Source organism: Podarcis pityusensis (assembly GCF_964106645.2).
Source record: "Podarcis pityusensis genome assembly, chromosome: 18".
Taxonomy (NCBI): domain Eukaryota; kingdom Metazoa; phylum Chordata; class Lepidosauria; order Squamata; family Lacertidae; genus Podarcis; species Podarcis pityusensis.
This window is the reverse complement of record NC_138043.1, coordinates 1,271,973-1,294,352: the sequence shown is the minus strand read 5'-3', so window position 1 is coordinate 1,294,352 and position 22,380 is coordinate 1,271,973. Positions and strand designations below refer to the sequence as shown.

The 22,380-nt window shown below is 52.2% G+C and overlaps 1 protein-coding gene across 2 annotated transcripts; it reads right to left on the bottom strand.

Annotated features, from left to right (window-relative positions):
• Positions 1-1,316: 1,316 nt before the first annotated feature.
• Positions 1,317-15,532, bottom strand: MISP (mitotic spindle positioning). 2 transcript variants are annotated; one of them, XM_080988895.1, is made up of 5 exons: positions 15,428-15,532; positions 7,185-9,195; positions 6,011-6,198; positions 3,800-3,838; positions 1,317-3,156 (listed from the first exon to the last, which is right to left on the bottom strand). In XM_080988895.1, the coding sequence occupies exons 2-5, from the start codon at positions 9,058-9,060 to the stop codon at positions 3,061-3,063; spliced, it is 2,199 nt and encodes a 732-aa protein (XP_080845021.1). In that variant the 5' UTR covers positions 9,061-9,195; positions 15,428-15,532; the 3' UTR covers positions 1,317-3,060. The 2 variants fall into 2 exon arrangements, with proteins under 2 accessions (XP_080845021.1, XP_080845020.1); XM_080988894.1 differs by lacking the exon at positions 15,428-15,532 and adding an exon at positions 13,689-14,343.
• Between the last annotated feature and the right edge of the window lie 6,848 nt (positions 15,533-22,380).

Genomic DNA, 22,380 nt, shown 5'->3' with positions numbered 1-22,380 from the left:
TGAAAGCACGTCCAAGTGCAAGTAGATAAATAGGTACCACTCCGGCGGGAAGGTAAACGGTGTTTCCGTGCGCTGCTCTGGTTCGCCAGAAGTGGCTCCGTCCTGCTGGCCACACGACCCGGAAGCTGGACGCTGGCTCTCTTGGCCAGTAAAGCGAGATGAGCGCCGAAACCCCAGAGTCGGCCATGACTGGACCTAATGGTCAGGGGTCCCTTTACCTTTACCACTGTATAACCTTGCATATAACCTTACAGGATGAATAAATTAAGCTCAGTAGTGCAGACCCTCCAAGTTCCCCTATTTTCCAGTCCCGGATTTACAGACGCTATAATGAAACAAGCAGCATTTGAAGCGACATCTGTAACATCTGTAACGGTGTCTTCCCGCCCTCTGGTGGAAGCTGAGAGGTGTTGCAGCTTAGTTCAGCTTCCAGTCAAGTTAGCATTCGTTCTTTAAAAATGACAACAACAACAACAACAAAGTGAGGACCCCCGAAAAGTGGGGGGGATAAAATTAACGGAGTTCAAGGTCATGTTGGGGTACAGAGGGCAATCTACTTTAAAAGAGAGTTTCCAAGCACATAAGGACTATAGTTTACTTTTAAATATATAATCTGAGCATCTTAAAAAGCAGAGACATCACCTTGCCAACAAAGGTCCGTATAGTTAAAGCCATGGTTTTCCCAGTAGTGATGTATGGAAGTGAGAGCTGGACCATAAAGAAGGATGATCGCCAAAGAATGGATGCTTTTGAATTCTGGTGCTGGAGGAGACTCTTGAGAGTCCCATGGACTGCAAGAAGATCCAACCTCTCCATTCTGAAGGAAATCAGCCCTGAGTGCTCACTGGAAGGACAGATCCTGAAGCTGAGGCTCCAAGACTTTGGCCACCTCATGAGAAGAGAAGACTCCCTGGAAAAGACCCTGATGTTGGGAAAGATGGAGGGCACAAGGAGAAGGGGACGACAGAGGACGAGATGGTGGGACAGTGTTCTCGAAGCTGCCAGCATGAGTTTGACCAAACTGCGGGAGGCAGTGGAAGACAGGAGGGCCTGGCGTGCTCTGGTCCAGGGGGTCACGAAGAGGCGGACACGACTAAACGACTAAACAACAATATAATCTGAGCCTGTGTGGGTTTTTTGCTTGGCACGACAGAGCTCACATCCACGCTATATATTTCAAACGCACGGCTGCCCAGCACAAAGGATCCTGGGAACTCTAGTATATAGAAATGAGCAAACCAGAAATGATATTTTAGGGAGCAGGTGGGGCCCATGACTTACATCATAGGAGCCTACACAACACGAAACACTCTTGCTCTATGTAGGTTTTATTTTATTTGCTTTTTATCTTATATTTTGGAAATGTACATCCAGTTCCCCCCCCCTTTAAATTTTTTTTGGGGCCCCCAAGAGAGTGGGGCCCTAAGCTATGAATTGCTTAGCTTATACGTAAATCCAGCACTGGACTTAACATTCGCAAAAGGACGGAGACGAAACGATTTATTCCTCTTTCTGGATCGTATATAAATTATACACATATACATATATGAGCCCGTTGTGACCATGCAGGAACCAAACGAGAGAGAGAGATCGCTGGGTCCCAGGGGTCTCTCGAGATGTGAGGGTGAGGCACCCCGACTGATGCTACACGCATGGATCAGGGCCACCTCCTTAGCCGGGAAACAACAGAACCCGCCCTGTACAAAGACGCTGGAAATGTAGCAGAAAGGAAGTTAAGATTTGGACGCTGGAGCTCTGGGTTCAAGTCCCGGTGAGGCAGCGAGGGTTCCTACCCTATCAAGGGTACCCTGTCTGGCCAGAGTGGTGCATGCTCTGGTTATCTGCCGCTTGGACTACTGCCATGCGCTCTACATGGGGCTACCTTGGAAGGTGACCCGGAAACGGCAACTAATGCAGAATGTGGCAGCCAGACTGGGGACTGGGAGCAGCCGCCGAGACCATATAGTCCTGAAAGACCTGCATCGGCTCCCAGGACGTTTCCGAGCACAATTCAAAGTGTTGGTGCTGACCTTGAAAGCCCTAAATGGCCCAGTATCCCTGAAGGAGCGTCTCCACCCCTGTCGTTCAGCCCGGACACCGGGGTCCATCTCTCGAGGGCCTTCTGGCGGTTCCCTCCCTGCGAGAAGGGAGCTTACAGGGAACCAGGCAGAGGCCTTCTCGGTGGTGGCGCCATCCCTGTGGAACGCCCTCCCATCAAATGTCAAGGAAATAAACAACTATCTGACTTTTAGAAGACATCTGAAGGCAGCCCTGTTTAGGGAAGCTGTTTAATGTTTGATGTTTTATTGCGCTTTTAATTCTGTTGGGAGCCGCCCAGAGTGGCTGGGGAAACCCAGCCGGATATAAATAATAAATTATTATTATTGGGACCCACCGGCAACAAAACGGCAGAAGGTGCTGCCACCACTCAGCCCCACTGCCTCTGCCCGAGAAGGAAGGAAACTACACTATATTAAGATTCCACCCAGCTCACCATTTCTCGACACGGGCTGGCAACAGCTCTGTCAGACAGCGCGCCTCTCCCCCAGGCCTGCATTGAGCTGTCAAGGTTTAAAATCTGGGACCTTCTGCGTCCAAGAGCTGTGCCTCTGCCCCAATCCCTAGTGCTTTCCTTTCCTTTAAAAAGGGGAAAGGAAGATTCCATTCCTCTTCAACTGATATGAAGGGGAAAGTGGGAAGCTGCCCATCACTGAGACCATATGCCTGAATACTGGCTGGCAGCGCCAGGGACTGAACTTCGGGGGTCTTTGGCACTGCCACTGACCTCCCCCTAAAAGGAAAGTTAAGAAGCTAGTCCTCACCATGGCAGCCCAGAGCCCGCGAAATCGCCAGGATCAATTCTGGGCCGTCTCTCTCGCAATCAAAGCGATGCAGAATTTTAATCGGACATAGATGGGTCGGCGGGATCCGACCGCTGGCCGAATCCGGCAAGAGATCGAATGGAAAAACACTTGGGAGACCAGAGAATTAAACACCAAAGAAAAGCCCCGCAGGCAGGCGCCGATGCCGGCTTTGGGAATTCCAGTTCCTCTCCAAGGTTCAGTCGCTGTCGTCGACGGCCCCGCGGATCTGGCCCGTCTCCCAAAGCTGAGCCAGGAGTCCCCTCTGGCAGACGACTTTGGTGGATTTCACAACCTGCAAAAGGAATCAGCGGCTCAGTTAAGAGAACAAGGGTTCTTTTGCAGCCAGCAGGGGCCGCCTTGCCTGGCAGATGAGCTCCCGGGGGCCATGTGACCGTGTTGAAATAAAATTTAGGTGTAGGCTACCTTGAGTCCCTGCCAGGGGAAAAGGCGGGATATAATAATAATAATAATAATAATAATAATAATAATAATAATACGGGATGCGGGTGGCGCTGTGGGTTAAACCACAAAGCCTAGGACTTGCCGATCAGAAGGTCGGCGGTTCAAATCCCCGCAATGACAGGGTGAGCTCCCATGGCTCGGTCCCTGCTCCTGCCAACCTAGCAGTTGGAAAGCACGTCAAAGTGCAAGTAGATCAATAGCTACCGCTCCGGCGTTTCAGAAGTCAAACGGTCTTCTGGAATGGATTACGTTCGACAACCAAGGCCCCAGTGTAATAGGGACTGTGAGAATGATCGGGAGAGCACCAGAGCGTAAATCCTATTGAACTCAGCGGGACTTCCTTCTGAGTAAAAAAGAACCACCTAGGATCGGAGTGCAAGGCTGCACAGTCTGGACCATTGAATGCAGAGGAGCTTACTTCTGAGTAAGACAGCGTAAGGCTTTCTCCCCACAGGGCAAGGGCGCGGTCTTACCTCGGAGTCGATTTCGTCGTGCAGATCGATGCCAGCATACTGGGGGAGGGAAAGAGGAGGAAAATAAGAGAACAGGAAATCTGGCAGGGAGGGGATATTCCGTAGTGTTAACGGAAAAATCCGAGGGCTCCCTTGGACAAAAACAAAGACACCAACCAGGATAACTTGGAGCAAAACAGCAGCCTGTAGGCTTGGCCTTTATTGAACTGTTGCAACAGGGTGCTCCCCTCACTTGCAGGAGAGAGGAAGGACCCAGAAAAAATGGTGTGCCAGGTCTTATAAAGACTTTTGAAATTGCCACCCTGTAGATCAAGCCCACCCCCAGAAACATCATACATACATCACAGAAAGGAGGGGTTGAGGGAGGAGTTGTGGTGGTAACCTGAGTGTCCTGTCACCTGGCTGGTTCCCCCTTTCCCCCTCCCCATGAGTACTTTCCAGGTGACAGAGGGGAGTTTGCAGTTTCCTGCCCCCAGAGGGAAGAACTGATTATTGTCCTTTGTTCCAGTCTGTGCTGAATCCACTCCCATATGCAAGTCCTTTGTGACCTTGATGGTCTTCTGTCTGGGACCATCAGGGTTGGCGTAGCAACTGGGCAGGGCTCCTGTGGATGTGCTGGTATGCTCAAGGGATTATAGCTGCCCTGTATCAAACCTTCCCCATTTTGTAGTCCTTCCTTCATGGAGTAAAATAAAAGTGGAACGGTGCAGATCCGATGTATGGTTGATTTTCTATGAATTTATAGCAGAAGCGTAGCCTATGTAGTGTGAGTATGTGTGAAGTTTGTACAAACTGAATGATGGGGGGGGGGGGTTCCTGCTACAGTAGGAACGGCTGACTGTACGCCCTCCAGTCTTTTGCAAATTAGGAACACAGGAAAAGTGTCTCGTGCTGAGTCACAGCTCTCAGTTTGGTGTCCGCCCCAATTCAGACTTTTCCATCTCCGACTGGAGACACCGGGCGGATCGAACCAGGCGGCCACCTGCGCAGCTGTTCTGCTATTCATTTCCCCAAAGGATAATGCAAGATTCTAGCCCTCTTGATTCTAAACAAAGGCCGGATTTTAATCGGAAGCTGCCTGGGCCAGGGCTCCATCTAGTTCAGCGCCGCCTGCACTGACGGGCAGAAGTGGCACTCTAGGCATCCCCTAAATCGGCCCTCCAGATGTTTTGGGACTACGACTCCCATCAGCTAGCAGGACCAGTGGTCAGGGATGATGGGAATTGTAGTCCCAAAACATCTGGAGGGCTGTGTTTGGGGATGTCTGCTCTCAGCCCGGCTTCGGCTGGGGAGGGCGGGATATAAATAAATTATTATTATTATTATTATTATTATTATTATTATTATTATTAAACTGGGGTTGCTTCCCCCTGGAGATGCCAGCGATCAAAACCGGGGAATTTCTGCATGCAAAGTGGACACTTTCCCTTCCGTTGGTTAGAGCGTGGTGCTGATAACAGCAAGGTTGCAGGTTTGATCCCCGTAAGGGACAGCTGCTTATTCATTCCTGTGTTGCAGAGGGGTTGGACTAAATAATAATAAAGATGATGATGATGATGGTGATGATATATTTATACCCCACCATAGCTGTCAACTTACAGATTTGAAAATAAGGGACCAGCAGCCTCAGAAATAGGGGATCAGCAGCCAAAATAAGGGTTTTTCAGAGCACAGTTATGTTCAACTTCTGAGCCCCTCCGAGCCAAAGCCCAGCCAGCAGCCAAACGAAGCCTCAAGCGGTGGTTCCCACAGCACAGCAACCCGGCAAAGGGGATGCAGCAAGGGAAACCACCGTCACCTCTCTGCTGGGAAGCGCTGAGCAAAGGCGAGTCCCCAGGCAACGCGGCCGATTTGATTGGCACAAGACATGCAAGCTCCACCCCCCCAGTCGTTCTTAGACTCCTGCTGGGAGGGAGGGAGAGGAGCTGCTTCCTTTGAAACCCGGGAAGTTTAAGGGACATCATCCATAAGGGACAGCAGTGGGACACGGCGCTGGGATAAGGGATTTTCCCGCCAAATAAGGGACGGTTGACAGCTATGTACCCCGCCCTTCTGGCTGGGTTTCCCCAGCCACTCTGGACAGCTTCCAACAAAACATCAAAATACTAAATATTACAATACAGGGTCCCTTCCAACTCTATGATTCTCCTACCTAAGGCAGCAACCTCCGCCCCCAACACCCTGTTGCAGCGGTTGCTGGCAAGTCCCTACCGTTCCTCCCTCCCTGTGCCTCTTTGTCTTCTCCTCTTCCGCCGACGGACGCTGCGCTCTCCAGTCTGGTTCCGAGGATGGTTTCCCGACATAGGCTTGACGCGGGGACAGCAAGGGAGACAACCTCGCAGGGGAATCGGGAGCAGCCACGGCCGATACGCAGTAGCTGTCGGCAATTCCTGAAGCAGCTGGTGGAGGGAATCAGAAGAGAGAGTTAAATTTAAAAAGAAAGAAACCAAGCGCAGGGATATCTCAGGGCCTTCTCGGTGGTGGCGCCCGCCCTATGCAATGCCTGCCCATCAGATGTCAAGGAGATGAGTAGCTATGTAACCTTTAGAAGACATCTGAAAGCAGCCCTGTATAGGGAAGTTTGTAATGTTTAATGTTCTATTGTGTACCTGAAGAAGCCTCTCCACCCCCATCATCCATCCTAGACACCGGGGTCCATCTCCTGAGGGCCTTCTGAGGGTTCCCTCCCTGCGAGAAGCGAGGTTACAGGGAACCAGGCAGAGGGCCTTCTCGGTGGTAGCTCCCACCCTGTGGAACGCTCTCCCATCAGATGTCAGGGAAATAAACAACTACCTGATTTTTAGAAGACATCTGAAGGCAGCCCTGTTTAGGGAAGCTTTTAATGTTTGATGTTTTGTCGTGTTTTTAATATTCTGTTGGGAGGCGCTTGGGAGACCTGCCCAGATGGGTGGGGTATAATAAATTATTATTATTATTAATTAGTTGACAACTCAGTCAGATGGGTTATTATTATTACTGAATAAGACGTCCCTATTTTCATCTGAGAAATGTTGGAGGGGATGGAATAGGACGTCCCTATTTTCATGGGAGAAACGTTGGAGGTGATGGAATAGGACGTCCCTATTTTCAGGGGAGACACGTTGGAGGGGATGGAATAGGACGTCCCTATTTTCAGGGGAGAAACGTTGGAGGGGGTGGAATTATGGAACCCCCAAGTCAAGGAGATAAGTAACTAGATAAGTAACTTGTGACCGCCTTTCCTTACGGTTGCAATTCTGCAAACCTTTCCATGCTGCCAGCCGCCTGGAGCGGGGTTCTAGCTACGGAAAGGCATTGTGTGAATGCAATGACGGCTGCGATGATGCGATTCGCCATGGCACGTGAACCAGCTGTCATCGACCCCCCCCCGCCCTGCCCCTCTCACCCGAGCTCTGCGACGACGTCCGAGAGGGTCCCACCGCCGTCCCAGTTCTCCTCCGCTGCTCCTGAAGCTCCACTTCCCTTTGCAAAGCGTCCTGGATCTCCTGGTCAATCAGGGCCGACATCCGTGGTCTCCGCGTCTTCACGGTGTACAGCTCCTCCCGGGGAGCAGACCCCTCCAGCCTGCCCTCTTTCCCCCGGGAGGTCGGGGGTTCCCGGTCGCCGGCAGACGAGAACTTGAGTTTCCTCACCGGGATGGCGAAATGTCCTTCCCGCAAAACCGCAGGCTCCTCTCCCAAGTCTTCCGGTACCCGAGAGACAGAGGAATCCACCCGCTGGCCGGTGTCGTTCCGGTCGAAAGGGTGCAAGTCACCCCTTTGCTTACTTCCGCTGGCCAAAGAAGGCTGGTAGGCCTCTGAGCTCCACTTCACGTCCTGGCCAGCCGTCCTTTCCCTGGGTTCGCCGTTCTGGGCCTCCTCTGGCTCCCCCGGCATCCTTGCCGTCATGGGGGCCGCCTCGTCCCTTTCGAACACTTTCCGGCGTTCCGATAACTCCCGGCAGACCCCCTTGTCGTACGTCCCGGACAGCAGCCTGCCTTCCTTCTGCAGGTCCTCCTCGCGCCTGGTTTCCTGCTCAATTTCCCTCTGCACGAAGAAGGAAACCGTGTGTTTCTCTTTTCCTTTCCGGGAGGAAACCGGCGGCGTGTCGGCCGACAGCAACAGAGGCTTGGTTTGGATTTCCACCAGCTCGTCCCGGCTGTTGACCCGCTGGATCCCTCTCTCTTTGCGGTGGGCGTCCTCCCTTTCCATCGACAGACGGATTTCCCGCTCGATGGGTGTCTCGTCCGAGGACCCCAGATCTCCTTCGGAAAGGCCTTGGCCACCGGTCTCCCAGTCCACGGGTCCTCCCGCCTCCTCTTTGATGTAGACCCTTCTTCCATCAGGTGCCACGACGCTTGAGTTCTGGGTCATTTCTTCCAGACCGTAATCCCAGCCGCCTCCAGTCGAGTTTTGACAAATAGGGGCTTGCTTGGGAGATGTGGGTTCTGTTCTTTGGAGAACGTGGCTATCTGCCCGCTCAGTAGACCAACCAATTCTTCTCTGGCCGTAGACATCAGGAATCTTCTCCCCTTCCATCCCCTGAACGTTTTGCGCTGTCCGCGAGCTCGGCGCCGGTTTCCTCGGCCCCAGAAGCATCTTGGGGTTGGTCTTCTCCAATTCCAAAAACTGTTGCCTAGCCATGGCAAAGTTGATCTTCTCCGTGTCTATGTTTTGAGGGTCGACGGGGCTGCTCTCCCAGCGCGAAGAGGGGTTGTCGAAACAGACCGCGAAGCCGGTGGAATAGCTCCTCGTCCCCGGGGCGGCTTCTCGGCCAGCGTTGATGGCCTCCAGCTCCTCCGTGGAGCTCCACTTTTCAGCCATGGTGGTGCTCTTCCTAACCACTTGGCTGCGGATGATCTCCCGCCGTTCCTCCTCCAGCTCCTCGGCTTTCTCCGGCGAGGCCTCCTCGGGACGGATCCTGTACCTCAGCTCCTCTTCGTCCTCGTCGTAAAGCCTCGAAGGCTTCGTCTCACCTTTGTAGGCCCGGATGTCGTAGAGCGAGCCGGATTTGACCACCTCCAGCTTGGACTCTCTGTCCGGCGGTGAAGTCCAAAGGTCCTTCCTCCCATTGATGGACTTTGACCCGTTTTCGGGGGGCTCGGCCACTCCCCACCCATTCCCAGCCCTCTCCTCGCGGTGGTGACCCAAGTCAAAATACTCATCGCCCGTCGCCTCTTCAAACTTCAGCTCCCCTCGTGAACCGGACCGGGGGCTGCTCGGTTTTTCGTCTTCGGGGTCTGTGCTTGGAGATGAGGTGAAGACAAGCCTACGGATGTACATTTCTCGTTTTTGAAAGTGGGTTCCTCAGAGACTTTCTTTTAGGAGGTGGGAAGATGTTCTGTAGATGTTATTCACAGGTTGGGTGTTCCAGTGGTGTTGCGCAGCCTTCACATCAGGAACAGGGCTTTGCGGTCCCTGGGAAGCAAGAGGGGGAGAAATTATATGATGCGGGTGGCGCTGTGGGCTAAACCACAGAGCCTAGGACTTGCCGATCAGAAGGTCGGCGGTTTGAATCCCCACCACGGGGTGAGCTCCCGTTGCTCGGTCCCTGCTCTTGCCAACCTAGCAGTTCGAAAGCACACCAGTGCAAGTAGATAAGTAGGTACCGCTCTGGCGGGAAGGTAAACGGCGTTTCCGTGCGCTGCTCTGGTTCGCCAGAAGCGGCTTAGTCCTGCTGGCCACATGACCCGGAAGCTGTACGCCGGCTCCCTCGGCCAGTAAAGAGAGATGAGCGCTTCAACCCCAGAGTCGGCCACGACTGGATCTAATAGTCAGGGGTCCCTTTACCTTTACCTTTATTCATACATTCAGTACATAGTAAGCTGCCTTCTGCTGGGTTAGACTGGCTGCTGATATAGCCCATTATTGTCCACTCTGGCTGGCTGCTACCTTGGAAGGTGACCCGGAAACTACAACTAATCCAGAATGCGGCAGCCAGACTGGGGACTGGGAGTGGCTACTGAGACCACATAACACCCGTCCTGAAAGACCTACATTGGCTCCCAGGACGTTTCCGAGCACAATTCAAAGGGTTGGTGCTGACCTTGAAAGCCCTAAATGGCCCAGTATCCCTGAAGGAGCGTCTCCACCCTGGACACCGGGGTCCCTCTCCCGAGGGCCTTCTGGCGGTTCCCTCATTGCGAGAAGTAAAGCTACAGGGAACCAGGCAGAGGGCCTTCTCGGTGGTGGCGCCCGCCCTGTGGCACGCTCTCCCATCAGATGTCAGGGAAATAAACAACTACCTGATTTTTAGAAGATATCTGAAAGCAGCCCTGTTTAGGGAAGCTTTTAATGTTTGATCACGTTTTTAATATTCTGTTGGGAGCCGCCCAGAGTGGCTGGGGAGACCCAGCCGGATGGGCAGGGTATAAATATTAAAATATGATTATTATTCCAGGGTTCCAGGCAGAGATATGATTTCCAGAGTGGTTTAGCAATCAAATCAACTCTTGTTGTTCTGCAAGGGAAACCAGGATTTCCTAACTCTAGGAACCCTTAACGAACGATGCTTCGCAAGTTTTTTTTTTTGGGGGGGGGAGTCACAACAACTGTTTGGAGCCCCTCCCCACAAGAAAAAAACCCTGTCTACGCCCACGGTCCCTTCAGACTCTGCAGTTCTCTGCTTCTATTATTCTAAGGCAGACCTGCCTTATATTAGAGGCCACCCTAATAGAATAGCAAAGCACCGATTGCCCTCTGCTGGGAGAAAGGAGAATTTATCACTCAGGACGCCGAAGAATGGATGTTTTTGAATTCTGGTGCTGGAGGAGACTCTTGAGAGTCCCATGGACTGCAAGAAGAACAAACCTCTCCATTCTGAAGGAAATCAGCCCTGAGTGCTCACTGGAAGGACAGATCCTGAAGCTGAGGCTCCAGGATTTTGGCCACCTCAGGAGAAGACTCCCTGGAAAAGACCCTGATGTTGGCGTGCTCTGGTCCATGGGGTCACGAAGAGTCGGAAACGACTAAACAACAACAACCGGGTTCTGCATTGCTGTTTGTCACCCAGTATTTGTCATTGTTTGTCATTCAGTATCCCTGAAGGAGCATCTCCACCCCCATCATCCACCCCGGACACCGGGGTCCCTCTCCCAAGGGCCTTCTGGTGGTTCCCTCCGTGCAGGAAGCGAGGTTACAGGGAACCAGGCAGAGGGCCTTCTCGGTGGTGGCACCCGCCCTGTGGAACGCCCCTCATCAGATGTCAAGGAGATAAACAACTCTCTGATGTTTAGAAGACATCTGAAGGCAGCCCTGTTTAGGGAAGTTTTTAATATTTGATGTTTTGTTGTGTTTTTAATATCCTGCTGGAAGCCTCCCAGAGTGGCTGGGGAAACCCAGCCAGATGGGCAGGGCAGAAATAATAGACTCAAAGACCCTGATGTTGGGAAAGATGGAGGGCACAAGGAGAAGGGGACGACAGAGGACGAGATGGTGGGACAGTGTTCTCGAAGCGACCAGCATGAGTTTGACCAAACTGGGGGAGGCAGTGGAAGACAGGAGGGCCTGGCGTGCTCTGGTCCAGGGGGTCAAGAAGAGGCGGACACTAAACAACAACAACAATGCCAGGGAGACGAGACAAAGGTGGTTGGGTCGCTCATAGTTTTGTTCGCAGAGCCATAAACCACCTCCTTAGTGGACTCACTCCCTGCCTATCTTGTTTTGCAGAAGAGAGAATTAACAAAAAGCCGCAGGTCATAAATGGGAGTTTCGCAAGCTGTAAAGGGCCGCAGACATTGACCCCAGGGGCCGAGGAAACCGGAGCCCAGCTCGCGGACAACGCAAAACATTCAGGCAGTGGAAGGGGAGAAGATTCAGGAGCTTAAAGCGTCACTTGGCAATTGGGGAGGGTGGTATTTCGGTGGCAGAGGCACCTGCCAGGGAGGACATCTTCGCTCCTTTCATCCACCTGGGCCCAGCAGGGCCTGAAACATGCCCAGGAAGGGAGATCTGAGAATTAAACCACACGGTAGAGTTACCTACTGCGAAACACTGTTTTCCCCCACCGGGGAGAACAAGGCAGCCCTTGTTTCCTTCTCCTCTCACTGTGTGTCTGAATTAATTTGCACTTCCAGGGTTTCTCTGTCTGATGGTAGAGAATGCCAACTTGCTGGTATTTAAAGGTAAAGGGACCCCTGACCATTAGGCCCAGTCGTGGCCGACTCTGAGGTTGCGGCGCTCATCTCGCTTTACTGGCCGAGGGAGCCGGCGTACAGCTTCCAGGTCATGTGGCCAGCAGGACGAAGCCGCTTCTGGCGAACCAGAGCAGCGCACGGAAACGCCGTTTACCTTCCCGCCGGAGCGGTACCTATTTATCTACTTGCACTTTGACATGCTTTTGAACTGCTAGGTTGGCAGGAGCAGGGACCGAGCAAAGGGAGCTCACCCCGTCATTGCGGGGATTCGAACCTCCGACCTTCTGAACGGCAAGTCCTGGGCTCTGTGGTTTAACCCACAGCACCACCAGCGGCGAATGCTATTCTAGGCTGCATTCCAACCCTAAAATGTATTTTAATATTTTGTTTAAAGCCGCCCAGGATGGCTGGGGAAGCCCAGCCAGATGGGCGGGGTATAAATAATATATTATTATTATTATTATTATTATTATTATTATTATTATTATTAATTATTGGCTTCAAGTTCCAAGACAGGAGATCCCGGCTCAACATCAGGAAAAACCTTCTGGCACTGAGAGCCGCTTGACCGTGCGACGGACGGAAGGTAGCGGGCTCTCCTTCCTTGGAGGTTTTTAAGCAGAGGTCGGGTGGCCGTTTCTGCACTGCAAGAGGGTTGGGATGGATGACCTCTGGGGGTCCCTCGCAACTCTACCATTCTGTATCCCAAGCCTCTCGCGCACGTGCTCCAAATCCTTATTCCTGGCCCTGACAGAGCTCTCCAAATCCCGGACCGCGGTCAGTTCGGCAGGGTGGATTTTGACAGTGGTGTCACCTGCGAGGCTGGCATTCCACAGCCTCACAACGCCCTGCTGCTGCCGCCCCGAGAAGGACTTTTGACTTCTCGGCTTGAGATAAGATCTGTGGGGTGGGCAAAGTTCGGGGAGGGGCAAACCGCTGATGGAATGAGCACACCTTAAAAGAATTTGGCTGAAGTGGAAAGAGACGGACAGGTTCGGGGTGAGGTCAGGAATTCCTGAGTTGGCATGGCACCTCTCTGATTGGCAGGAGGGACTGAAATGGTGAATTGGAAACCTTTAAAGCAGGGGTCGGGGACGCGGGTGGCGCTGTGGGTTAAACCACAGAGCCTAGGACTTGCTGATCAGAAGGTCGGCGGTTCGAATCTGCTCGGTCCCTGCTCCTGCCAACCTAGCAGTTCAAAAGCACACCAGTGCAAGTAGATAAATAGATCCCGTTCTGGCAGGAAGGTAAACGGCGTTTCCGTGCGCTGCTCTGGTTCGCCAGAAGCGGCTTAGTCCTGCTGGCCACATGACCCAAAAGCTGTACGCCGGCTCCCTCGGCCAGTAAAGCGAGATGAGCGCCGCAACCCCAGAGTCGGTCACGACTGGACCTAATGGTCAGGGGTCCCTTTACCTTTACCTAAAGCAGGGGTCACCGAGCTTTTTCAGCCACGGCCGGTCCACTCTCCCTCATACGGGGATCAAACCTGCAACCTTGGGTGCTTTCCATCCTCTAACATGCCTGGGGAGGTGTTCGCAAGTGGGCCTTGGCCTCTCTGAGTCCCACACCCAACGCTCTCTCCAAGAGGGCTGGGCACAACCTGCTTGCAAGACCCCTTTTTTAATTAATGCATTTTTAATTGAGCTTTCGTCAGGCCAGCTGCCCTCTTGACCCTCCCAGAGGCAGCTCTGCCTTCCCGTCAAATCCCACCCAAAGCTCTCCGTCCCGCGGACGGACGGACCCTGCGCCATCCGAGTGCCCACCGCCGAAACCAACCTGCCGAAACCGAAATCCATTCCTCCCGCTGCAGGCTGAGCAAAGTACGTTCCTCTGTTCCTGAACCCGGAGCAAAGAGCGTTTTCCGCAGCAGGCAGAAACCACACGGGGCCTTTTCTCTCTCTCTCTGTCTCTCCCCTCGTCTCACCCCACAGAGAGGCCTGTTAGGGGGCACCCAAATGCCTGGTTTCGAACGAGGCGCAGACACACTGGGAGTGTGCAGGCTGCGCCAGCCTGATAAGAACCTCAAAACTCACCTCCTCCCCAGAGGAATTCTAGGAACGAGCGGAGGGCAAAATAAACGTCAATTTTCAAAACGGTTTCATGGCTCAATGCCCTTTCCGGGTGGTTCTGCCCCTGCCAGCTTCAGAGAAAGCCACAGATCTGGGATCAATGGCCTGGAAGTCAAGGGTCTCTGGCTTAGCGCACCATGCGAGCAAAGTTGGTGTTTTTCTTTTAAAGTTTGGGGGCAGAGACAGGAGATATGGGGAGGTCACCTCCAACGGAACCGATCAGGAGGAGATCTGGGACCAGACAAAAGAAAGGGGCTTTCTTTGCGCAACGCTAGCCTGCGGAACTCATGGCCACAAGGTTTTAGGTAAAGGGTGAAAGGAAAAGGGCCCCTTGAAAGGTTAAGTCCAGGCAAAGGCGACTATGGGGTTGCGGCACTCATCTCGCTTTCAGGCCGAGGGAGCCGGCGTTTGCCCGTAGATCCAGGTTGTGTGGCTGGCAGGTCTTAACCGCTTCTGGCGCATGGCGGAAACCAGAGCGCACGGAAACACCGTTTACCTTCCCACCGCAGCGGTACCTCTTTATCTACTTGCGCAGGCGTGCTTTGGAACTGCTAGGTTGGCAGGAGCTGGGACAGAGCAACGGGAGCTCACTCCGTCGCGGGGATTCGAACCGCTGACCTTCCGATCAGCAAGCCCAAGAGGCTCAGTGGTTTAGACCACAGTACCACCAGACGAAAGAAAAAGGGGTTCTTTGCACCGCACACCGCTAGCCTGCGGAACTCACGGCCACAAGATTTTAGGAGAATACGCAGGAACATAGGAAGCTGCTACATACTGAGCCAGATTCTAAGTTCTTAGATTACCTGCGTTGCATGTGAGCACGTGTTTATATATCACACCCACTCCATGCTACAATGCGATACGATACAATATAATAATACAACCAGTTTAATTTCCTCCAGTTGTACGATAAATTAAAGTGGCCCCATCGGCTTCTATGGAATAGGACGTCCCTATTTTCATCGGAGAAACATTGGAAGATACGAAATAGGACGTCCTTATTTTAATAGGGAGAAATGTTGGAGGGGATGGAATAGGACGTCCCTATTTTCAGGAGAAAAACGTTGGAGGGGATGGAATTGAACATCCTTATTGAAATGTTGGAGAGGATGGAGTTATGTGGCCCATGCAGCCAAGGAGATAAGTAACTATACAACCTTTAGAAGACAACTGGAGGCAGCCCTGAAGGAATTTTTTTTTTTTAAGTTTCATGTTTTATTCTGTTTTTATATGTGTTGGAAGCCCCCCAGAGTGGCCGGGGCACACCAGTCAGATGGGCCAGGTATAAAAAATAAAATTATTATTATTATTGAATACAGTGTCCCTATTTTCATCGGAAGGTATGCCACGATGGCCACAATTTCCATTAAATAATAACGATTTAATCCCTCTTCCCAAAGATCTCTGGGAATCATAGATCCGCAAGGAGAATTTGCGTCTTCTTACCACTCCTGTGCGGTTCCGACTCCTCGTTCTCGATCCAGGAAGGTCTCTGGCTACAGGATCTCTCAAGGACGGAGGCAACTCAGCTAGGACTGTTGGGACCCGAAAAACCGCTCTTAAAAGCAGGTCCAAATAACAAAGTCCATGGCTTCTGACGCCAGAGCCACACCCTCGACGTGGCCACATTCCCACAGGGCAATAGAAACTGGAGTTTTTCCCCTTTGCATCCCAGCAATTATGGGCTATTAAGAAAGGGGATTCTCACGGGACGGGCGCCAAACTCCAGCCTTCCCAAGGACAGTTTATTGCCAGTTGGTTTCCCTGCCCTTCTTCTCTTCCAATGGCAGCTGGGTGTTGGGGAAGCTGGCATGGAGCGTTCCCTGATCTTGCCCATGGGATGATGGAGAAAGATGATGGGGTAATGTCATCCCCTCCAACGTTTCTCCCCTGAAAATAGGGACGTCCTATTCCATCCCCTCCAACGTTTCTCCCCTGAAAATAGGGACGTCCTATTCCATCCCCTCCAATGTTTCTCCCCTGAAAATAGGGACGTCCTATTCCATCCCCTCCAACGTTTTTCCCGTGAAAATAGGGACGTCCTATTCCATCGCCTCCAACGTTTCTCCCGTGAAAATAGGGACGTCCTATTCCATCCCCTCCAACGTTTTTCCCGTGAAAATAGGGACGTCCTATTCCATCGCCTCCAACGTTTCTCCCCTGAAAATAGGGACGTCCTATTCCATCCCCTCCAACGTTTTTCCCGTGAAAATAGGGACGTCCTACTCCATCGCCTCCAATGTTTCTCCCGTGAAAAGAGGGACGTCCTACTCCATCCCCTCCAACGTTTCTCCCCTGAAAATAGGGATGTCCTATTCCGTCCCCTCCAACATTTCTAATTTAATTATTTATACCCCGCCCATCTGGCTGGGTCTCCCCAGGCACTCTGGGTGGCTTCCAACAAAAGATTAAAAATACATTTAAAAAATCAGTCATTAAAAACTTCCCAAAACAGGGCTGCCTTCAGATGTCTTCTAAAAGTCAGATAGTTTGTTTATTTCCTCGACATCTGATGGGAGGGTGCCACCACCGAGAAGGCCCTCTGCCTGGTTCCCTGTAACTTGGCTTCTCGCAGGGAGGGAACCGCCAGAAGGCCCTCGGGAGATGGACCCCGGTGTCCAGAGTGGAGACGCTCCTTCAGGGATACTGGGCAGAGTTTTTGGAAAGTAGGATGCTCTCTCCCAGCACTGGCGGTATTCGTTACCTGCTTGTCGCTGGTCAGACAGGTTGGTTCAGGTGGAGGAAACAAATTTTTCAAGGAGGCTGGGGAGAGGGGGCAGAATCGGCCCTGCAATCTCCTTGTCTTTGCTGGTTCGGCAGCAAACCAGCCGTTCTTCTGTTGGATTAAACGCCTGCGGAGGCCCTTGGGCAGTCGAAATCTCGCAAATTGCATCCCAACACATTTTTGACTTTATCAGCCAACACTTTTGAGTCTAGTGTCCAGAATCGGCCTCTCTCAACCTGTGGGTCCCCAGATGTTGTTGAACTACAACTCCTATCACCTCTAGCTAGCTACACACACACACACACACACGTAATAAACAAAAACAGATTGATGTTGAATCCTGACAAGACAGAAGTACTGTTCTTGGGGGACAGGAGGCAGGCAGGTGTGGGGGACTCGCTGGTCCTGAATGGGGTAACTGTGCCCCCAAAGGACCAGGTGTGCAGCCTGGGAGTCATTTTGGACTCACAGCTGTCCATGGAGGCACAGGTCAAATCTGTGTCCACGGCAGCTGTTTACCAGCTCCATCTAGTACGCAGGCTGAGACCCTCCCTGTCCGCAGACTGTCTCTCCAGAGTGGTGCACGCTCTGATCATCTCCCGCTTGGGACTACTGCCATGCTCTCTCCGTGGGGCTACCTTTGAAGGTGACCTGGAAACTACAACTAATCCAGAACGCGGCAGCCAGACTGGGAACTGGGAGTGGCCGCTGAGACCACATAACACCAGTCCTGAAAGACCTACATTGGCTCCCAGGACGTTTCCGAGCACAATTCAAAGTGTTGGTGCTGACCTTGAAAGCCCTAAACGGCCCTGTATCCCTGAAGGAGCATCTCCACCACCATAGTCCACCCTGGACACCGGGGTCCATCTCCCGAGGGTCTTCTGGCGGTTCCCTCACTGCGAGAAGTCAAGTTACAGGGAACCAAGCAGAGGGCCTTCTCGGTGGTGGCGCCCTCCCTGTGGAATGCCCTCCCACCAGATGTCAAAGAGAACAACAACTACCAGACTTTTAGAAGACATCTGAAGGCAGCCCTGTTCAGGGAAGCTTTTAATGTTTGATGTATTAGAGTATTTTAATATTTTTTTGGGAAGCCGCCCAGAGTGGCTGGAGAAGCCCAGCCAGATGGGCGGGGTATAAATAATAAATTATTATTATTTTTTTTATAAACACCCACACCCCCAGTAATTTAAAAGGCCACATATTGTTGAATTAGCCAGAGGCCACTTTTTAAAAAAAGTCTACCTCGCAGTTCTGTGGCGAAGCTAAAAGGAGCCAGATGTACACAGTTTTGGGGGCTGGGATTATGATTTTGGGATTAAATATCCCCCCCCCCGCCTTACCTGCACCTTTGGAAGTCTAGCGTCGTACAAAGAAACCGCTGCAGGGGGAGTTTATCTAAGCATCCTTGCTCCGGAACAGTGAGGCAGACTTGGGCCTTGGAAGGAGCTTCGGAAAACAGGAGAAGCCGCCGAGATTGGGAGCCAAACCGGGGAGGAAGAGGAAGCCGAGAGCGGCTGGGAGTACACCTGAACAGGTAGAAGCTACCTTGTCCACCAACGCTCAGCCAACCCTCCGGGGTAAGAGGCGGTCTGCGAGGAGGAAGAGATCAGCGGCGGGCTTGGAATGTGAGTTAAAAGCAACCAGGAGTGTCTGCTTTCAGCGCTGCTAAAATCTGAGGGTGTGGAGCGTCCTTCTCAAGAGAGCGAAAGGGACAAGGACTTTGTCATATTGTGACATTTCAATGTGTCGTGGGGGTGTGTGTGGGTGTGTGTGGAATTGCAGACAGCTTCCCCCCACCCTGTTCGATTACATCTGTCATTGTCGTCTTCTTTTTCTTCTTCTTCAAGAATTTTCTGAAATTTTAACGCGTACAAATTTTTGTTATCTATCGGACACACCGGGGTCCCTCTCCCGAGGGCCTTCTGGCGGTTCCCTCCCTGCGAGAAGTGAGGTTGCAGGGAACCAGATGGAGGGCCTTCTCAGTGGTGGCGCCCTCCCATCAGATGTCAAGGAAATAAGCAACTCTCTGACTTTTAGAAGACATCTGAAGGCAGCCCTGTTTAGGGAAGCTTTCAACGTTTGAAGTTTTATTCTGTTTTCATATATACTGGCAGCCACCCAAAGCAGCTGATGGGAAAATCAGAGAGCCAGTATGGTTTAGGGGTTAGAATGACTTACTGGGAACTGAGAGATCCGGGTTCAAATCTCCCCTTGGCCCTGAAGCTCACTGGCTGTGACTTTGGGCCAGTTGCTGCCTCTCCGCCTGACCTAGTGAGGTTACAGGGAACTGGGCAGAGGGCCTTCTCGGTGGTGGCACCCTCCCATCAGATGTCAAGGAAATAAGCAACTCTCTGACTTTTAGAAGACATCTGAAGGCAGCTCTGTTCAGGGAAGCTTTTAATGTTTGATGTTTTGTTGTGTTTTTAATATTCTATTGGGAGCCACCAGAGTGGCTGGGGAAACCCAGCCAGATGGGTGGGGTATAACTAAGTTGTTGCTGTTGTTGTTGTTGTTGCAACAGCTTCCCCAACTGTGGGTTTATCAGCTCCCCTGAATGTGTCCATTCTCAGAAGGAAAGGGTCAAGCCTTTCCCTTGCCTCTTTGCACCAGGAGCAAAGCAGAGTTGGGCCATCCGCAGTGGGGATCAGGACAGACCTGGCCGCTGGGTGAAGCAGGGGTGCAGCAGGCAGACTCCTTTCGCAGGTGGGGCGGATTTAATTCCCCCCGAGCACATCCTTCCAAGACTCACCTCCGGGATCGCTGGCCTGGTTTAATCCCTTGACCCTTTTCCGAAGGGATCCTGCGGTTTCCGACAGCTTGGCTTCATTTTTGGGAGGCCGGCCGCGCCGCTCTGGCGTTTTCTGGGATTTACTGGGAACAAAGGCCCCAAACCCTGGGAGCTAAGCATAAGCTGACTGGAGTGTGTGGGTGTGTGCAATCCAGGACATTGTTGGGAACCTCAAACAAAAGGAGGGGGGCTCATGGGGGGCTGACCGGGCAAAATGCAGAAACCGGAATATTGCTGACCAGTGTGATTTCGGAGCACCCATGGGTGGGGTGGTCAGGAGCCTCATGCTCTACCGACTGAGCTACCGGCCCGGCTTTGTGGTTTTTCTCCCCCCAGATATACAAAACTGGCAGTGATCTACCCAGTTGTTGAACCTTTTTTGGGGGGAGAGACCCAAAGTTATTGACCTGTTGGACATGCCTGGTACACCGTATTTTTCGCTCTATAAGACACACCAGACCACGAGACGCACCTAGTTTTTGGAGGAGGAAAACAAGGAAAAAAATATTCTGAATCTCAGAAGCCAGAACAGCAAGAGGGATCGCGGTGAAAGCAGCAATCCCTCTTGCTGTTCTGGCTTCTGGGATAGCTGCGCAGCCTGCATTCGCTCCATAAGACGCACACACATTTCCCCTTACTTTTTAGGAGGGAAAAAGTGAGTCTTATAGAGCAAAAAATACGATAATTTGATGCCCTCTCCCCCCAGCTCTGACAAGCGAACGATAACGAGACTTGTGTTTTGCTTCGTGTCGATCTGCATTCAGGAAGCTTAGAGAACAGTTGGAGATAATTGAGCAGAGAGGCTGAGTACTGCTGCCCTTTTCTTTGATGGGGTCCCTGCTTCAGGCCAGTGGCTTAACCGGCAAGGTTCCTTGCCTGCGTTTCTGCTTGCAAGCGGGGAAAGTTGTAGTGCATTGAGTTAAAGCTCCACGCGTCCTGCAAATTGAACCTTCACCTTGGAGTTCGGTGCAGTTTACTCTCGGGGATTGGAGATCTGATAAATTGTGTGTGACGTTGACCCTATCCAATGTGGGCAAGAGAAGACTCCCTGGAAAAGACCCTGATGTTGGGAAAGATGGAGGGCGCAAGGAGAAGGGGACGACGGAGGACGAGATGGTGGGACAGTGTTGTCAAAGCTACCAGCATGAGTTTGACCAAACTGCGGGAGGTGGTGGAAGACAGGAGGGCCTGGCGTGCTCTGGTCCAGGGGGTCACAAAGAGTGGGACACCACTAAATGACTAAACAACAACAAGGGGGCATGGCTAGGAACCTTCCTTAGGTGTGTGGCTGTCCACTCCTAGAGACAGCGACTGTGGACTCCCCTTGGGGACATGGCTATGAATCCGTGCATTTCGGAATACCGTATTTTTCGCTCCATAAGACGCCCTTTTTTCTTCTTAAAAAGTAAGGGGAAATGTCTGTGCGTCTTATGGAGCGAATGCGTGGTCCCTGGAGCTGAATTGCCCAGGGGCAAAAAGCAGATCATGCTCCTTTTTTTTGAAAGAGGGAAATGGATGTTGAAACGAAGTCGCTGATTGTTTGCCGATCGGGGAGAGAGATAAGGGATGCTAGAGATAAAGGAGGCTGCCTGGGAGGGGGTAGGTAAAGACAGGAAACTTGCAAAGGGGGGAAACAGGAAGACTAAAGCAATGAGGAGAGAAATTAGAAGAAAAGGAGGAGCAAAAAACTGCTCCAGCTAAGGAAAAGACACTAAGGCAAACAAGAGGGAAGGGGGTGTTGAAAGGAAGCAGCTGATCGGTGGGATCGGAAGAGAGATAAGGGACGTTAGCGGAGGCTGCCTGGGAGGGGGGAGGTAAAGGCCCATGGATCCTCAGGATTTTTGCATTGGGTCACCCCAAATTCACCATCAGATCACATGTCTGTGGCCACAGCATGAACCACAAAAATCATACATCCACTGTTTCGTTCAGAATATTTTTTTTCTTGTTTTCCTCCACTAAAAACTAGGTGTGTCTTAGGGAGCGAAAAATACGGCGTATCCCTTTCTACTGCTGCTTGCTAGCAAACTGCGAAACTGCAAACTCAGGGGCGCGAATCCGTCCTTCCGACCTGTGGCAAAGGATGAGGCGTGTTGGCTAGCCATCAAGCCAACTTCACTGTAGACATTGGTCTCAGATGTGGCCCTCCGGCCCTCTCGATCCGGCCCTCGGAACTGTCCCCAGGCCACGCCCCTCTGTAGCCACACCCCCTCCTCAGGCCACACCCCTCGCCAGCCCTGCCTTGTGTGTTCCTTGAGTTCCTGGCTACAATGCACCCTCAAATCCTTGCTTGGGGCTGGAGGGAGGATAGCAAAGGTGTGTATGTAGCAAATTAGCCCAACTCCGCAAAGGCAAGATTGACTGACATGTGTTGCCCCGCCTACTTTCCCTGTGGCCCCACCCACTGCTAATATGTGGCCCTCCAGGAGCTGTCTGTGGCCCCTCAAGTCCCCTCCCAGACATACTATACCCAGAATTCCCTGGGAAAGAAGGATTGGCTGTTAAGCCACCCTGGGAACTCTAGTTCTCTGAGGGGGTCAAGAGCCTCTTAGCTGCAGTTCCCAGGGTTCTTTGGGGGAAGCAAGGAGCCTTCGCAGCAGAGAACTCTGGGAAGCCTAGTTCTGCAAGGGGAACAGGGAGCCTCCCAGGAACCTATAGTTCCCAGGATTCTTCAGGGAAGCGATGAGCCTTCGCAGCAGAGAACTCTGGGAACTGTAGTTCTGAAAAGGAAAATAGTGAGCCTCCCCACAAACTATAGGTCCCAGGATCTTTGGCGGGGAAGCCACGGCTGTTTAAAGCGGGTATTGCGCCAGCGCGTCAAACACACAGGTGTGGGAATTGCCAGTCGTTCAGACGGGCAAAGAGAGAGATCCACAGATCTGG

Bases quoted from the DNA above. Each gene is read 5' to 3' on its own strand.
- MISP (XM_080988895.1), bottom strand. From the start codon at position 9,060: ATGTACATCCGTAGGCTTGTCTTCACCTCATCTCCAAGCACAGACCCC. The intron at 3,839-6,010 runs GTAGGGACTTGC...TCCCTCCCCCAG, and splicing joins GGCACAGGGAGGGAGGAACG to TATGCTGGCATCGATCTGCA. The intron at 3,157-3,799 runs GTAAGACCGCGC...TTCCTTTTGCAG, and splicing joins ACGACGAAATCGACTCCGAG to GTTGTGAAATCCACCAAAGT.